General features: G+C 42.1%; 2 protein-coding genes across 7 annotated transcripts in view; one reads left to right on the top strand and one right to left on the bottom strand.

Moving 5' to 3' along the window:
- The window catches only part of LOC102224453 (uncharacterized protein KIAA1211-like), a 54363-nt gene extending 46259 nt beyond the window's left edge, over positions 1 to 8104 (top strand). For all 6 annotated transcript variants that reach the window (XM_023328931.1, XM_023328930.1, XM_023328934.1 and 3 more), the window contains exons 12-16: positions 585 to 688; positions 764 to 926; positions 1009 to 1127; positions 1202 to 1280; positions 2797 to 8104. In XM_023328931.1, coding sequence (XP_023184699.1) covers positions 585 to 688; positions 764 to 926; positions 1009 to 1127; positions 1202 to 1280; positions 2797 to 3143 — 812 coding nt within the window. In that variant the 3' untranslated portion in view covers positions 3144 to 8104. The remainder of the gene's footprint in view (positions 1 to 584; positions 689 to 763; positions 927 to 1008; positions 1128 to 1201; positions 1281 to 2796) is intronic.
- On the bottom strand, positions 6774 to 17553 carry lonrf3 (LON peptidase N-terminal domain and ring finger 3). The gene is made up of 12 exons (XM_005813227.2): positions 16896 to 17553; positions 12827 to 12945; positions 12624 to 12746; positions 12347 to 12463; positions 12085 to 12253; positions 11917 to 12001; positions 11692 to 11806; positions 11480 to 11601; positions 11231 to 11389; positions 10976 to 11138; positions 10737 to 10886; positions 6774 to 9464 (listed from the first exon to the last, which is right to left on the bottom strand). Exons 1-12 carry the CDS (start codon positions 17551 to 17553, stop codon positions 9306 to 9308), a joined length of 2139 nt encoding a protein of 712 aa, XP_005813284.1. The 3' UTR covers positions 6774 to 9305.
- Between the last annotated feature and the right edge of the window lie 134 nt (positions 17554 to 17687).

Below are 17687 nucleotides of genomic sequence, written 5' to 3'. Positions count from 1 at the left end.
TTGCATAACATAAATTCAAATAAAATGCTTTTTAAAAAAAAAAATAAAAAAAATGTCTATGGTCTACGTCACACGTACCAAACATGAGGCCTGGGGACCAAATGTGTCCCGCCATGGATTTTTATGAGCTCCACATGGAAAGAAAAAAACTGTTGTGCTCTTAAATATTATTTTATCAATCAAATCGCAGCAGTTTTTATCTGAATAGTTCCAAACTGCAGCAGTGTAAAAAGAGGTTTAATATTATTTAATTATAAGAAGTGCTCTTTGAATACACAGGCAGCTGTTTGTTCATATTTTAACAGTTTAACATGTTTTATCATTACATTTGTTCACATGGACAATCATAATCTTTATATTTCCCAGTATGAAAATGAGTTTGACACCCCTATGGATAAGAATATTGACTCACCATCATTGACTGAAGTTATCGGAAAGTTTGGTGGAAGGAAAAAGTATGGTCGAGTTGTCATCTGCCAGCCATTTACCACCTGCGCTCTCTAAAGCTACGGAAAAGCAGAGTTGGTTTCTCTATCTCCTGTTTGCTGGGAGTGACTCTAACCTGTTCGTGCCGCTGCCTGCAGAGAGCGCCGCGGTGGCGGAGGCCAACCCAGACAGTCCGTTTGGGGTCCGTCTGAGGAAGACGTCGGCTCTGCTCCGGTTCGGCTCAGAAGAGGTCGACTCAGAGGTAGGCAAACACAAAGCAGGAAGCAGAATCCGACGCAAACGTTCCACTTTAAACTCGTCGTTGTTTGTCATCCAGCCTCAAGTCGAGTCGCCGACGCATCCGCCCTCCGCAAAAGCCGAGTCACCCCAGCCAATCAGCGGCAAGCCCCCCGCGAGCCATCCAGTCGGCAACAAGCCCGCTCTGCCCAGGAAACCGGAGGTCCACGGAGACGCCGGAGCCAAACCGAGACGCATCTCAGGTCTGTGCCGCCGACCCGTCCCGCACCGTCCGCACGAGTCGGTTGTCTGACGCCGTCAATCTGCTTTGTTGTGTCCCTTCAGAACCAGCCGCAGCCCGAAGTGCGCCCGGCGGGTCCGATCCCCCCAGCTGGATCTCTATGGCCAAACAGAAACAGAAGGTTTACAAAGAAACCCCACTCAATGAAATTACAGTCAAGAAGGTAATCCTTTTTTTGTTTGTTTTGTACAGTATTAACACATGCAGTACATTTACAATGTGTTAATGCTTCATCAGGAGGAGCAGGAGAGGAAACCGGCGTTGCCTCCATGCAGGGAGCAGAGCAGCAGCAAACCGCTTGAACCCACCAGCAGAGGTCAGCACCTGCAAAACACTGGGATATACAGGAAGCTCTGCAGTAGAGCTCAAGTAAACAAAAGTTGTACTTATGGACGTGGATTATTACTGGGGCAACACTGCCCCCATGTGGCCAAAGTCAGCTACTGGAAAACAGACCAAAGACTAGCCCCGTATTCAAGACGTACCATGAATATGTACGTAATAATCATGACGTCATAATCATGACGTACATAATGATTATGAAATCTACAAACAAGTACAGTATTTTCTGGTTTTTTAAACTCTGTTGCTCCAGAGTTTAAAAAATGCAACAGAGAGAGGGGAAAAAACATTTAAGACGAACTTGAGTAAATGTCACATTTAGGTTTCAAAAGTGTTCTCTGTGCTTGCCACCACCTAGTCGTACAATATAAAAAACATGAAAAAAAAAAAAAGAATTTAGATAAATATGGGAAACCTAAGAAGTAAGAAATCCACGTATACACCCAAAATTAGCAAACCTGAATTTTAAAGACTTTTTAAATGTTTTATTATTTTTAAAGGTTAAAGTTTGACACCTAAATAGCTAAATTCATCCAGATTTTTTATTTTAATCTCCATTTATACAAATGTCTACTATTTAAAATGAAGTCATTACATCTGCCTTTCCTGTATTTAATGTGAGATTGGATTTTTGCAGCCAATCAGTGACGTCCATGAATTGTTCTGTTAATCTTAAAACAACTTGTACATCAGTTTTGCCCATGAGTGAACAGAACATTAGCTGTGTTTCCATCACAAATCTTTGTCTATATTCTGCTGATGTCCAAAAAACACAATTTTGCAATTCTGTTTTGTCTATTGAAGTAAAGAAAGAAATTACAATCACGTGAATAAGCTTGTTCACACAATAAGTTGTTAAATATCATGGTAGGGGCAGATGTAAATAATTACATGACATACAGTATATTCACAATTCAGCCGTGGCGCTAGCGCTCATCATCTCCATCAGAGAAGATGACAGTCTATTTCAGATGTTAGAGTGACTAGCCCCGCCTACTGGGAGCGGCTACGTATGCTGTGTTTAGGGGAAATTGTAGTCGGCCATTTTAAAGAAGAGCTATGAATTCAACAAGTTGGAATAACATGCAATTTTTTTATGAACTGTGCGATGTGAGACCTCTGGAGGAGCTGAATGTCATCCGGAAAAAATTTAATCAAACCATCATCTTGCTACTGCTTCCTGTTGTCTTCTTTGTCGTTTTCACCAGTAGTAACATCCAGTTGTTGATCACGTGATTCGTGTGACGCAATTAAACTGTTTCCATTGCAGTTTTTAGAAATAAACCAATTTCACACGGCCGAAAACCACCTCACCCTACGGCAAAAACTTTTTTCAAAATCGGTGTGTTTCCATTATCCGAAACCGTTTTTCAGAATTTCAATGTGCGCAACTGTGGTCGACGTAAACGCAGCTAGTGTCTCCTGCACACATAATAATTGAGTCTAAATTCTCCATTTGATTGTGTGTGTTTGTGTGTGTTTTTTTTCAGTGTCGGTAGAAAAGGAGACCAGAAGGACTTCCTCTGTTCCAACTCCAGTGCCGCCTCAGCCCCCGAAGGCCCCGCTCCAAAAGCCGCAGGCGCCCGCCACCCCAGCGAAACCCTCGCCCCGACCGGACTCGCCCCGCTCCTCCCCCTCGAAGCCCCCGCCCGTTCTCTCCAAAACACCGCCGGTCGCCTCGCCGAGGACTGTCCCGGTAAAGGCTGCCTCCACGCAGGCTGCGCCCCCGCAGCGGGGCTCGCCTCCCGCCGCTCTGCCCCAGAATGAGCCCCCCTGGATGGCGCTCGCCAAGAAGAAGGCCAAAGCCTGGAGCGAGATGCCGCAGATCGTCCAGTGACGGCTCCGGGTGCTCACGACCCAAAGAAAGTTTTTGGGTGTCAAAACGTAAAAAACTATAAAGCACCGCACTGTTTGCACGTTGTATGGCCGGCTTCGGGCTTTCTGATTGGTCTCTAACGTGCAGTCCTACAGCTACAAACAGCTTTCTTTGCTCTGCCTCCACATACAGCCACGTCTGTCTGAATCACAGAAGTAAATGTATCCATATTTCTCTCGGTCTCTATTATTATGAAATAAGGTGCCTAAATCAGGAAACTGTAACTTTTATCTAAATTAAGAGTCAAACATCAGCTAAGAACGCTGGATCGTGGCAGAAGCCATCCAGTTTGTAGAAGAGAATCAGTCTGTTTCATTCTGCAGCGAGCGGACGTGTTCTGCACTTCCCTTTTGTAGTGTGAGGTGTTGGTTTTTTTTTATCTCGGTGATGAAGAAAGTCCTCCAGGAGGCTACCTAACGTTTTCTCCAGAGGCGAAACTAATCACTGATTGCCGCCTCAGCAGGTGTGCAGTGATAATGAAAGTGTAAACTCTGTGGTTCCTCTCCTCTCCTGCTTCCTGAGACCTTCTGTTGTCGTTTCTCGGTGCGTAACCGCAGGGTACGACGAGCGCGCGTCCTGCAGACATCTTGATATCCATAACAAAACATCCTGTTCAGGACCGGAACCGAGCGGTCAGCGTCCTCCCGTCTCCGGCGCCGAGCTTTGCTCACTTTTATTTACTTTTCGTCTTTGAGTAATTATTAATGTGTGACACGTTTTATTTTGCATTGCCTTTGGAGAATTTGTCTTGTACATAAAGTGTACAGTAAAAAAAAAAAAATCAATAGAAACAATGTTTTTGTGTGTGTGTGTGTGGTTTTTTTTTTGGTCTGTTTTGTGTGTGATGGGGAGGAAATCGTGTCTTGTGAAAGCTTTCAGACTTTAATTTTTTTAATTTTGCAACCACAAACCTCTGAATTACAGGAGTTTACGTGACACACTCATTGTGGTGCATTACAGTTGAGCATGTTTAATTTTTTTTTATCTTTTTCTGTCCTATTTTTCCACATGAATAATATTGCAAGAACTGTTTGTTTTTCACTCAAGCTATCTGACCCAGATTTGATGAGGAGAGTTGGCAGCTTTACCCTCTTAGAAAACGAGAACCTCTTCCAAATTTACCACAAAACACTGAACTGTTAAGGTGACTTCTGCTTCTGTTGTCATTATGATATTAAAAAGGCAATCAGAGGAAGAAGTGGAAGAGAAAAGCTGCAATAAGTGGAGATACTGAAGACGGAGAGGTGAAGTGCATGAGATGATATTTGATCATTACCTGAAAGGTGATTGTAGGGGCCGTGTTATGTAGAATCATTTTATAATGGTCCGTTATCAAAAACATACCTGGAGTGTTGCTTTAATTCTTTCATGCAGGTTTGAGAAATCCCTCAATCGCCATGGCAACCACTCAGCTGTACAAAATGCCTGGGTGGGCCAAGCCCCGCCTTCGAGGCACAGCTCCTCCTCTGAACTGGACTTGCCAAACTTCAGAGCTTGAACAACCTTCCCCCACTCAGCTCCTTCAGACTAGCCAGCAGCAATTGGCAAAAACCTGGTTAAACTGGGTGTTTGCTGATCTCATTATTCGAGCTACTTCTGGTTAAAACTTTAAAGGGCTGATAGAGGAGCGATGTGATGACTTCCTGAAGGCGGAGTTTTAGAAACGGCAGGAGTTTTTAAAGAGACAGAGACCCAGTTTCAAGGCACTGAATTACAAAATTGTATTTCTTTAAAGTTATATTTGATATAAATAAGCAAAATGGTTACTTGATTGTGTTGCAATACGGCACTATATACCTGGAAAATGCATAATATTGCCCCTTTAAGGAAACCAAAGTTGCACTGGTTGGTGTTTAAAGGTGCCACGACTTAAAACTCTTTTAAAACATGTAAATATGACTTGGCTTCTTCAAGAGTAACATACAGACACTGAATGTACAACACTTTCACTCCTGGTAGAGAATACTCTCGCTTGTTCGCATGGATGTAACTAGGCCACACCTAGCTAAACAATGTTGGACACCTATCACAGATCAGAAAGTTTTGGCAGGAAAAACAACACATGATCACAGTCTATCTGTTCAACTCCTTTTTTACCTTAAAGTTATAGTACATAAAGTGCTTGGAAAACTAGTGTTGGCACACGCACACACATGTTCATTCTTGTCTGGTTTTGTGTTACTCTGCATAGGAAGCTGACCTATAGGGGGTTCCTGGTTGCATAAATGAATCTAGGACTCGAGCCAGCGTTTGCTTCTGGTGTGATGCACGTTTGACATGCAGAACAGGAAGCCGTAACGGCTGAGCTTAAGATTCTCCAGATGTCTTTTCTGGGTGAGTTAGGTAACGCTGCTGCTGCTGCCTGGCCTACTTCTGACACCTGCACGGTCGCATTCACATGCAGGCCTTAAAGTCGACGAACGATGCATGCGAGGCTGTGCCAAGTATCCATGACGATGGCTGGTAGTTGTTGACCTTCTCATGTTCGGGTTATATAACCAGCCAACTTGGCAGGATGGGCCGAGAGAAGGGGCTGTATCTGTGTCCCCGAAGGGCGCTTGAGTCCTAAGGAAAGTTGTGGAGACTCTTCAGAAAGGCAACATTTGTGCTCTCTACAGATTCACAGTTTGTGTCAATATGGCGTGACACCCGTCTAATCATGAAATTAAGGCATTTCATTCACCTACAGGGGCAAAGGTCTAGATGAAGTCCAGCAGCTATAGCATGCAGACTGCAAACGCGTGTGAAAGAATACACTTACACTAGCTCAGTGAATTCAAACACCATTATTAGCATGCTGTGTAATAAGTCAAGTAATAAAATCTACTTAGACCTCCAAACTTTATGTAACATTTCATCCAAGCCTTACACCACATCTAGTACAAAGCCACATTTTGTTACCTACCTAAAATATATATATATTTTTTTCCTTGTTCATCTTCTGGGAAAAAAGAGGTTTTGTTGGCCAAAAATAAAACTGTCAACTCCAGTATAAGTTGGAGCAAATTCGATAAATGGTGTTGGTTTCTCCAGAAGGACCCGTCAACGTCAACTGTCATCGCTACGCAGGAAGTTGTAAAGCGAAGCTGATTTAGTTCGAATTAAAATGTAACCCAAACGTTAAGTACTATTTAAATCAACTATTGCTAATTTCTAATGTTGAATTGTCTCCAATGAACATATTATTTCTCATGTGGCTCTTAAATTTTGAGTCTTGTCGCTAATTTCCGCCAACTTACAACTAATGTTGCTAGGCTATCCAGCTAACAGGCTTTCATGTTTCGTGTACTTAATGTCAGGAGTCGTGAAATAAATTACATTTATCAGCCGCTTCTCTAGGACAAGGTTTTAAAAAAATGTTCAAAATTTACATTAAGGATACAATATTAAAGTGTGTACGTAAAAGGGAAGCCAGCTATTGCGTTGAAACATTTTTGATGAAGAGGGAAGTATTGGCAAAAAAACAAAAAATAAACTAAAACACTAAGGTGTCTTTTCCCTTTTATTGTTGTGCGCATTAGTAATGCTCCATTAATTCATCAAAACAGGATCTGTCCAGTTTAAGACAATGCAGAAAATCCAACCAAAACGTTAGTAAAACATTCAGGCTTTATTATTGCTACATGTGTTTATTTCTTTACCATATTCACTCACTGAACATGTTGGTACAAGCACACAGGATTATAATATAAAGTCAGTCTGTGCACATCAATCCAGACACAAGCTTGTCAACAGATCAGACATATCTCACTTATGATCTTACATTGGACATTTCTACAATTAACAAATATGTATTCCCTTTCATGTACTGCACATATTAGCAATATTGATCTTTTTCTGTTTCTATAAATAACATTGAAAAATACTAATTATAGGGGACAACTACCTTGTATTCAGGATAATTTATAATTAGTAAAATGTCATTCTATACGTTTCCCATTAAAACGGTCACACAACAACCTGAAATTAGGCATGGGCACGTGGCCAATATTCAGTTATACCAGGTATAACTTGGAAAGTTCTGGTTTGAGAAATTTTCCATCACACAGAATTTTCTCCAGCAGTGTCGGACCGCCCCTCTCCTACCTGTTGTTGCGCACTGCTGGTCAGCTGGCTGAGTGAAGACTGTTAGATTTTTTTTTTCCTCTCTCAAGGAAGAGAAAATCAGATATTTGGAAATATTTCCGTTTATTAAAAACATGGATGGTCACAGTGTGGAAACTAAAAGAGACTCGCCTAATAAAGTCATGTACATTTTTGGTTAATTTAAAAAACAAAAAGAAAACAAACAGTATACAATGGTGATTTCACTCAGCGCTGTTAGAATTTTATACTACCCCGTGCCTAAATGCTTCATTTACAGTACAGTACATGTACAGCATCCTTCTTTCTTTAACGTCCAGCATTACATTGCTTTGGCCCTTTAGTGGATAAATTGATGAGTTACTACACATACACCGACACACCGATAAGCGAAGAAAATTTGAAATACAAAGAACTACGTTGACATAGAAACATGTAAAAAAAGAAAAAGAAAGGAGAAGAAATCAAACCTTTGCATATAAAACCAAATAAAAGATTTTTTTAAAGGTAAAACGTACGAGGTTAACAATCTCGTACATTTTTCAAAGATTCGCTTTTGCAAGTGAAAGCAATCATATCACAGACAAGAGCAAGGCCTCAAGATTTGTTATCAGCGACATATTTTTCTCTCAAAAGTATGTTTCCTCTTGTTTCATTTTGTTTAATCTGCTGCGAAATTATTATTCTTTTGCCTACTTGTGGGGAAAACTCAGATAAAGCGACTTGGACCCAAGTCTGGTTTGTAAATTGATCTACTCCTTGTTTGTTTGAGAACAAAAGGCACTGGCCTTTACTCGCTATATGCTAAATGTCCAATAAAACTCTTATTTTGTTTTAAATATGTTTCCCTAAAATGTGGTTTTGTAAAAAAAAAAAAAGAAGAAAAATGTCTAGTGCAGCTCCTTTTTAAAGCTTCACACTGATAAACGGTATTGACGAGAGGTTGGATCAGAGGAAAGTGAGCAGCCCATTATTCAATGTATAATGTAAACAATGTCACTTCATGCATAAATAACAACCAAATAAATAATAGCTAAAAAAACAACAAAAAAAACACAGTCCAACAAAACATTGGGAGCCTTAAAGCAGACCATATATGACAGTTCAGTCTGATGTTATTTAGACGGATGAAAAAAGAGACAACTGGACAAAGGATGGAAGTTCAGAAGCTGAAGGAAGCCCGTTTCTGCTACTTGGAAGAAAAGAAACAATACTAAGGCATAATTATGTCATGAAAAGTCATAAATGTGAGTTTCAAAGTCCCTGTACTTATGAAAATCAAAGTCATGAAGTGCAGTCTTATCATTTCCAAACCTCCGAAGTCAAAATTGTGATTTTGAAACTCATAATAATTCCATCATAACCCAAACCAGTTTTCACCTATTTCATGGGGTTCTACAGTAAGTAGCTTTAAAAGGTAAGTTTATTTTATTATTATAGCAATGCTATTTGAGATATCAAAAATAGTTCTTGAATGCATTTACACAAAAAAAAAACACGTTGAGTTGTTTTTCTTTAGTTTTAAATCCATTTGAACAGATTAACGACTGCTTTAATTCAAACTCAAACGTATCTGAACAGGAATTGCTTTTGGTGTCACTTTAAAGCAGATTGACCATTTTGGGGGACGTTACCTGCTGAGCTCCGAATAAACTACAGACTGCTGCAGGAACAGGAAGAAACTCAGTGGAACGTAGGCAGATGAGAATGACACAGAGGCTTTTCACAGGATTCAGAGAGAAAATCAGAGTGAGAAATGTTACGCTGAGCTGCAACTTTGTGGCAAAACATGATTGAGATACACTTCAGCTCATTCACCGAACATAGCTCCGCGAGTCCTCTGCTGTTTGTTGTTTTCCTGCCGAGTGAAAGTAGCACGAGGAAGATATTCGATCGAGAAACTCCTTGTTTTATGAAGTTTGCTGTCGAAGTGCAACGGTGGCTGTTATTTGTGCAAAGAAACGGAAGAACTGGTCGTCAGCTGCTCTCGGGCGAGGGCGTTGTGCGCTTGTGCGTAGCTTGTCGACGGCATTTGTCTGGTCACCGGGGCCTGCTCTGCGACATGAAGAGCAGGACCTTGCGGATGCCGCTGAGGCGATCTTTCAGGGAGGTGAGGGCGAGGAACGGCAGCTGGGCCCGGCCCTCTAGAGGGAGAACAGCCAGTAGCCACCAGCACCAGGAGGGGCCGTTGGGGCTGGCCTGCAGGAAAACAGAGACAGAGCAACACCTGGTGAGACAATCAGTTTAACTTTTATATTAAAGGGATTGTTCTATTGATTAGTCTAACAAAAATAGAGCAATCGGATAAAAATTATTTTGACACACTCAGCATATTTTTCATTTATATGTTATATTTTAATGTTATATTTTATTTTTATTTTTTATTCTGTCTACAACTGCTACTCAGTGGTGGTTGTTGTGTGTCTTGTCTCTATGCTGTAACTGCGAAGTAATTTCCCTGCTGGGATGAATAAAGTTATTCTATTCTATTCTATTCTATTCTATTCTATTCTATTCTATTTAACTACTTGAGCCTATTTTATACAACATTAAAATAAGAAAAACATTTCAATGCCCATAATGCATGAACATAGCATTTCTTTAGTGAGCACCTGATCATTTGTAGCAAAGGATGCATCTGTGGCTAAAGAAGTACTTTTAGCATCAACAAATGAAAAGCTCAGCCATTTCTAATAATTGGATAGGAAAATATGCTTAATAGGAGTTAAATAAAAATAATAATGAACCAGGTCAAGCTAAAACTAGGACATCTGAGTAGTTCTTAAAGACAAAGAAGGATTTTTAATCATAAATGCTAAATACATTTTTATTGAACTTAGTATTTTACATCAGGCACCTTGTTGGGCAACTAAGAGGGTCTTTAGGATTATACGCCTTTCGCAGCAGTTACTTTTCGGTTTCATTGATACCTGTCTGTTTGTGATAAAGGTGAGTTAAGTTAATTATCACTTCGATACGCAAATGAGGGTTTTCGGCGCTAATTTTAGCTAATGTTACTTCGTAACTTGTTTATTTAATGTTTTTAATTTCTGGTCTAATATGAGCAAGGGTTACCTTTGTAACAGTGTTTGTTTGATTTTAACAGGCTAGCCTTTTAACAATTATTTTTTCAGTTGAAGCTAGGTTTAAGTTAGCATTAGCTTATAAATGTAGTGTACCTTCTACTTCATATTGTTTATTTCAGCTAACAGAAAAAAAAGAAAAGGTCAGAAAACTGGCTGTCCATGTTAATGCTAGGCCTTAGAACGGACCTTTGAGACTGACTGTAAATACTGTGGAGAGTATTAAAGTCAAGCTAGCTGTCCTCCTGTGTCTAGCCTCGCGCTCTGATCAGGAGGTGTTGATGAGGTGTTCCAGCAAATCCTCACAAAGCAACGTACAATCCTACCTCCATGCAATACCCGTCTTCACTAGGATGCTGTGTTCATCCCAAAATAAGTGTGTTTGTACCTGGAGTTCGGAGTCTTTCCTAGGCATTGGTCCAAAGTGTCCTTCGATGCGTTGCTTCTGCTCAGCTTTCAGAGAGTCGACCCAGACCAGAGCCTGGTCGTACACTGCATCATGTAGCGACTGCAGCTCACGCTCTGCTATGCCCTCCACCTGCAAATACATGGAAAGACACAACTTAGATCTTTAACCTCCTTTTTTAGGTCTATCTTAGGCTCCTTCCCTCTCAGTTCCCATCCCACCTTCACATCCTCCAGATACTCCACATCTGCCGTGTTGTATCCGTCCCTCTCGCGGTGCTGAATGATTTTAAACCTCCGTCTACCGATCGTGTCCACCACTGATCGGCCGTCCGAGAAGAACTTGACGTCGCGGATCTCCAGCAGACACCCGTAGCCGACGAATCTGTGGGGCAAAAAGGGAAGATTGCGTTGAGTTTTAGGCGTCTACTTTAATTTCGAGAAGCGCCAAGATGACGTACTGCCTCTGCCACTAACCCTTTGAGGTCGTCTCCCAGACACATGCCGAAGCAGTTGGTTCCCGTCTCCATGCACCTGCGAATCATCAGTCGGTAGCAGGGCTCGAAGATGTGGAGGGGACACGGCACGGTGGGGAAGGCCATGGTGCACACGAATATAGGCACGCTTTTATTGAGACTAAACCAAAACAGGAAAACGAGGCGATGAATTCAGTTAAAAAGTCAAGAAGAAAGCAGAAAGAAGAGTAGAGGGTGTTCACTGACGTACTTGGAGAGCTCAGCCATCTCCTCCTCATGCATTTTCTGTCTCTCAATGAACTCAGAGGGAAGATACTTCGATATCAGGTTCTCCATTAATACTGTCTTACAATACTGCCTCTGGACCAAGTACTGGATGGAAACACAGAAGGAGAATTAATGAATCAGAGGAAGCAGAGGCAGACATCGGGAGAAACATCATTTGTGTGACCCAGCGCATACCTCAGACAACTCTTCTTTGCACAGTGGACACTTGGGGTTGTGGTCCAGGCATCTCTCCAGGCACTGAAGACAGAAAGTGTGCCCGCATGGCGTTGTTACCGGCTCATAGAATAACCTGGACAGGAGACACACCCAAAGGCCAAGAGCACAATAATTGAAGTTATTTTCCAGATTGTTTTCTTGTGACTGGCGTGGAATAGTACAAGACGCATTTGACAGGCTGACCTCATACAGAGGGAACACTCCAGATCCGTTGGGTCCAAGAGGTCACTGGACACGGAGCCTAAAGAATCCAGGCCCTGGGTTGGTTCTACAAAGAGATACCATCAGATGGTGAACAACACAACCTCTCTTAGGAGAAACAGCATGGTTGTACTAGGGTGGTAAGCTCACCACAATTGGATTTCTTCTGGTGGCTGATTTCTTCCTGTGGTTCCCCCTCTTCTTCCACGTCCCTTCGTTTCCGTTTAAGGAGATTTGAGTCGGTTTTTCTGAGACTCCCGTCGGACCTCCCAGCTGCTGATGGAGGAAGCTCTGTAAACAGCAACCCAGGACTGACGGTCTAAAAATGGAAAGAGCAGTAGCACAAGAGTCCATGAAGGAAGTGGTAGAAAGAAAAGATGTCAGATTGATTTCGGAGGAGGAGCACCTTTACCTGGATGGGTTCAGTGACGCTGCTTTTGATGTGTGCTCTGGAAGACAGGACGTTGGTGCAGCCCGAGATGTGTTCAGGAACCTGATCGGTGACTGGAGCCAGGAAGTCACTTAGGAGCTGCAAGGTGACAGAGAGCAGCGTTCAAGTGACCATTTTGTTGTAAATCCCTACAGATTCATACTAATGAAGATAAAAGATCCAATTAATCATGTTTAATCCAATTAATCATTTCATCTCTACAGTAAAACCATGTTGAAGTGACCAAAGATATGCTTACCTTGTGAGCTTCAGCCTTAGCCAGTCTACAGTCCGGCTCTAAGGACAGACAGATCAGGTACTCCTTCAGAGCATCATCAGTCCTGCCCAATGACACCAAGGCCTGGGCCTTACGAACATGACCCTGTCGCCACGGAGACAGTCCATTACTTTCCATTCCAACCGTGATGAAATGACGCTAAATAAGAAAGACGTGGGTCTTACCTTGGACCAGAAGGGCATCAGTCTGCAGGCCATCTCTGCGTCCCTCAGAGACCAGTCATGGTGCTTCAGACTGGAGTGGATCTGAGAGCGGTTACTGAACAGGATGTGGTCTGTGGGTGCTGTGAGACAAACACAAAGAAAAATTAGAGATGAGGATGTTAGTTGAATAACTATTTATCAGGCAATAAATTGCCATGTTTGAGGGAAAAGTACATTTTATGGGTCAGAAATATTGGGAAACAGACAAAAATGTTCAGGGATGTTTCATAGTAGATAGGGGCAATGCACTACTTTTATCTCACTTGTTCAATTAAAGAAGGCCGTCCATGCAGATGAGACCAAAATGCAGCCGTTCACCTGCATGTTAGCGGCTACGATGGCAGAAAATTGGTGATCAAAGTTGATCAAACTAGATATTAGGGCTACAACTAGCAATTATTTTATTAATTGGATAATAAATTGCCACATCCTGCAAATAACATTTATGGCTTAATTATTGCTCTGAGTGTGTTGTTCTTTCAGCAACTGGCCCTTTTTTCGAGTATGTATACTCCAATTAACACTCAATTGATTACTAAATTAGTTTATGATTATTTCAATAATCGATTAATCGCAATTAATCATTTCACCTCTTCTAGGTACAGAACAAACCTTGCAGAAAACCTGTTAGTTGCGGCAAAAGAAGAACTTGAAGAACTGGGCGGCAATCAATGCAGCGGCCCAGTCAAAGTCCAAGCATTTGACTTGCAAGTTGCAGTTCACAGATGTTTTCCAACTCACTTTGACTGAGCAAACTAGAACTGGCAAACATTCACTAAGATGGTAGAGGATGGTCGTACAAACTATTTACTCAGGTGGGGTGAACACAAAAGCACACCACACTTTTCAGACTTTATTTGTAAAAACAACCATGAATCGTTTTCTTTTTAATAGTATTTTCAACTCTTCTAACTTCTAACGCACCAAAGCATTTCTGTTCTTCACATAAGGCTAATTGCTCAGTATACAAACTGTTGTTACACTTAAAGCTTAATTTGAAGGTCATATATGCTCCATAGTTATGTGACAGAAGGGTATCCTACAAAAAAAATGGACCAGCTTCCACATTACAAAATGTGTTATGAAAAAGGACGGCTGCCTTACAAAACCACGCACCACTATCAAGGTCACCCATATTGCAGGTTTCATAACTATAAGAACTTATGCAAATGTTGCAGCCGGGCCCTTCGAGAATCAAAGCGAAGCGCTCTCTGGCTCGCATATTAATTTGCTCACACCAATAAGATTTAGGAGTGGAAGCGCTGAAAAGGCCCATAGGCGAAGGGGATTATTTATACATGCAGCTCTGTCCAAGTAGGACATACGACGTATTGATTAGCGGCGTCTGCTTCTCGTTAGCAGACGTGCTAATGAGAACCAGGAGGCCAACTTTAGAAGTCTTTTTTTTTTTTTTTTTGCAATAATTGCATGGCAAACTATGAGTCACACAGCGGGGAAGATCATCTGGAAAAACAGGTAGGCTGTGGGGCTGCAGCTAACAATTATTTTAGTAATCGTTTATTCCATCAATTATTGTGATGATTAATTGGATTATTAGATTTTTTTAAAATGCCATGTTCTGCAGATTTTTCATTTAGTCAGGCTTATTTTATTAAACATTTAGAATCTGTAAAAATGTACACGTAAACAAATAATTCAATTGCTTTTTCAAAATAAGACAATAAAAATGTTACCTAAAATGTGTAAACAGCGTTCTTTAAGCGTATCCTTTCTCATATGTAGCAACAGATGCAGCTGCAGTTAAAAAAATACTTAATTAAGCCTTTTCTGCTTCACTTCACATCAATACAATGTAGGGCTGATCTGTTGCCTATTTTTTTCCAATTCATCAATTAATAATTGGATAGCAAAAGGTGCTTAATAAGAGAGTTTCATGTCATAATCTGAACCAGCTGAAGCTAAAGATGCCACTTGAGGAGTTCTGGGTAGAACATATTTTCAGACAAAAAAGGTTTTTTCTCTAATCCAAAATGTGTATGATTTTTGTACAGTTTTGACTTAATAACTGTTCTGACTGGTGTTGGTTATGTTGGATGTTTTTGAGTCTATATACACTGGTAAACGATTAATCGATTACTACAGTAGTTGACAATTGTTTCAATAATCGATTGATCATGATTAATCCAACTGTTTTCGCTCTAGTAGCATACGGATAAATTGGCTGTAATGGAGTCGGTTGTCTTATTCTTTGTTAATGTTAGACATGCCCATTCCTTTTGAAATGCTGATGGATTTACGCCGGCATCTGATTCGCCGACTGGTCAACGGCCTCAACGACGCTCATGTTTTCCCACCTCAATGTCTACTGAGCATCTAGCACCATTATGTCCTGGTATCCCACTGACGTCCAAACTGCACATACGTTCTTCACAAAACATTAAAAGTACTTAAACCTACATGGAAAACTTTCCGTTTGCAATCTTATGTAATATTTCCTGAGAAACAACTGTGGTTCAGGCCTGGATTATCCTCTCCCGAAGACGATGCTTGAACATATGAACAGCAGGTTGGAAAATGTGGTTTTTAACGTTTATTTAGGTTAAACGTTAAATCTGCGTCCGTCCGAGCAGGGAGGTGTACGCTTTAGTGCTAGGAACCCAGAAGTCAAAGATTGACTTCTGGGTTATACATGTTATTATGTAGAGATATACTTATTTTTCTTTCTTTCTTTTACTATTTTATTCTCCAAATGACCTTCGTAAATCAACAAAGTTCAATTATTTTATCGGAGTCTGAAGTGAGAGACCAACATTAAGACTAATTAGAACCACATACTCCCTTCTTTTCTGCTATTGGCTGGTGAAACATAGTTGTGGCAGCAACCTGCTATGGTGGTGGAGGAAAATCAATACAGAATAAGACTGGGGAAGAGGTTATCCTAAAAATAAATAATTATTTTATTTAATCCGATTTGTATTCGTCTTATAAAAATGTTTAACTATGCTGTATCGGGTGGCTGAGCAGTAGAGCAAGAGCTTATCTTTCTCTCTGCCCTTCTTTTTGTCAAAGTTTATTAGTGGAGCAGTGAACCCCCATTACTGTTTGACTTTCACACAACGTCATAACAAAAGGAAAAGCTCCGCCATAGAGAGAGACTCCCAAAATAAAATACCAAGACAAGACCAAGTCTCAAACAATGTGGTCTCAACACAACAAAACTATGCATCCTTCGCCTCCAACTCCACGAATATCTTCTATTTTTGCAGTGGTCTTATCACTCATAATCCTGATAAGACACGCTGAGGTTCAAGGCTGTAAAAGGACAAACTGTGCCGAACTTCGAGGAGAACTAATACATGTGCATGCCAGCGTATCTGCTAAAGGAAAAGACCGGAATGATGCATGCAATTAGACTCACATTACATAGCCAGATATCAGCTTACACAAGCAGCCGCTGGTAGCTAAATGAGGTCAGGGCCTGCGTCCCAGTCACCGCGGACCTTTGCTTACAATTAAAAACAGACCTGTTGATACTGAAAGTGTGTAACCAGGTCATAGTTCATCTATAGCGTCATACGCTTATAAAACACTAAAAGAAAACTAAGCCAAAAAAAAAAAAATGGGTTGTTTTCTTTATTTATCTGAATTAAATTTAGAGCGTAACAGAATGAACTGAACATTTATATATAAAGTTTCCACTTGTTTCATGTACGGCCTGGCACTTCTGTACTAACGTGACCCGCAATGGTACCCTTGACCTATATTTACTGTCTCATAGCTTCGCGTTACACAATGAGTGAGGCGGGCTACGTGCTTACGTAATGTTTGGTCCACTGGCCCAGCCTACATAACCGTGTTATCCAACACATGGCGGCTGCCCTCAGATGCCGGAGAACATTCAGGGAGCACCGCTGCCTGTCACTCACTCCGTGACACACTTTCTGTACCAATCATAGAGTGTCGTGTCGTTCGCTGGTGGTTTTATAACACCACATCGCGTTACAAACTAGTAAAAAAACTAGTTAAAGAGGTCAAACTTTGTCAGGACAGGCATACTAGTAGTAATTACCTGTCAGTATGGCTTGGTTGTACTTCTCCAGCGCTGCTTCCATCTTCCTCTCGGCGTACAGCCCGTTCCCCTCCCGCCTCAGCCGGCCGGCCTGCTGGAAGCTGGGGAACCACTTGGCCAGCAGGCTGCTGAGCACCACGTTCACCCTGTAAGTCTGGAGGTCGGCCAGCCTGGAGCTGTCCCTGCACTCCTTACACACCACCGGCCGCTCCTTCTCCTTCCTCTCCCTCTCCAGACACTTCTTACAGAAGCAGTGTCCGCACGGCAGAGTCACCGGCTCGAACAGAAAGCTCAGACATATCCCGCAGGAGAAGTCCTCAAACCCGCTACCTGACCCGGAGCCCGTCCTCCAGCGGCTGCCGAGACTCCCACCCCGGTCCTGTCTCCGGATACTGTCCGACAGGTACCCGACGAGGTTGGACAGGTGAGCGGGTTTGAGTTTGTCTATCTCAGAGGCTTGTCGGTACACCTCGAAAGCTTCCGCCACTTTGCCCCCGAAGGCGAGCGCGTCAGCCCGCTTCACCATCAGCTCCAGCCGGCTCCCAGGGTCCAGGGCACACGCCAGCTGGCACTCGTAAATATCCGCCGCCAGCTCGAAGTTGTTCGCCCGGAAAGCTTCCGCTGCCAGATGCAGCATGCTCTCGCACTCAGTCCCCATGTGGAGCGCGTCTCCTGGAAGTCTCCCTCTCCTTCATCTACTGAGCGGAGCCTGAGTGCTGGGTGCCGAGGCTGCCATTCAGCCGCCGGCTCCACTGAAGTGCAGACTGCTCTGAAGTGTTGGCGGTCAAGTCC

Source organism: Xiphophorus maculatus, chromosome 23, assembly GCF_002775205.1.
Source record: "Xiphophorus maculatus strain JP 163 A chromosome 23, X_maculatus-5.0-male, whole genome shotgun sequence".
NCBI classification, from domain to species: Eukaryota; Metazoa; Chordata; class Actinopteri; order Cyprinodontiformes; family Poeciliidae; genus Xiphophorus; species Xiphophorus maculatus.
This window is presented reverse-complemented; position numbering and strand designations above follow the sequence as displayed.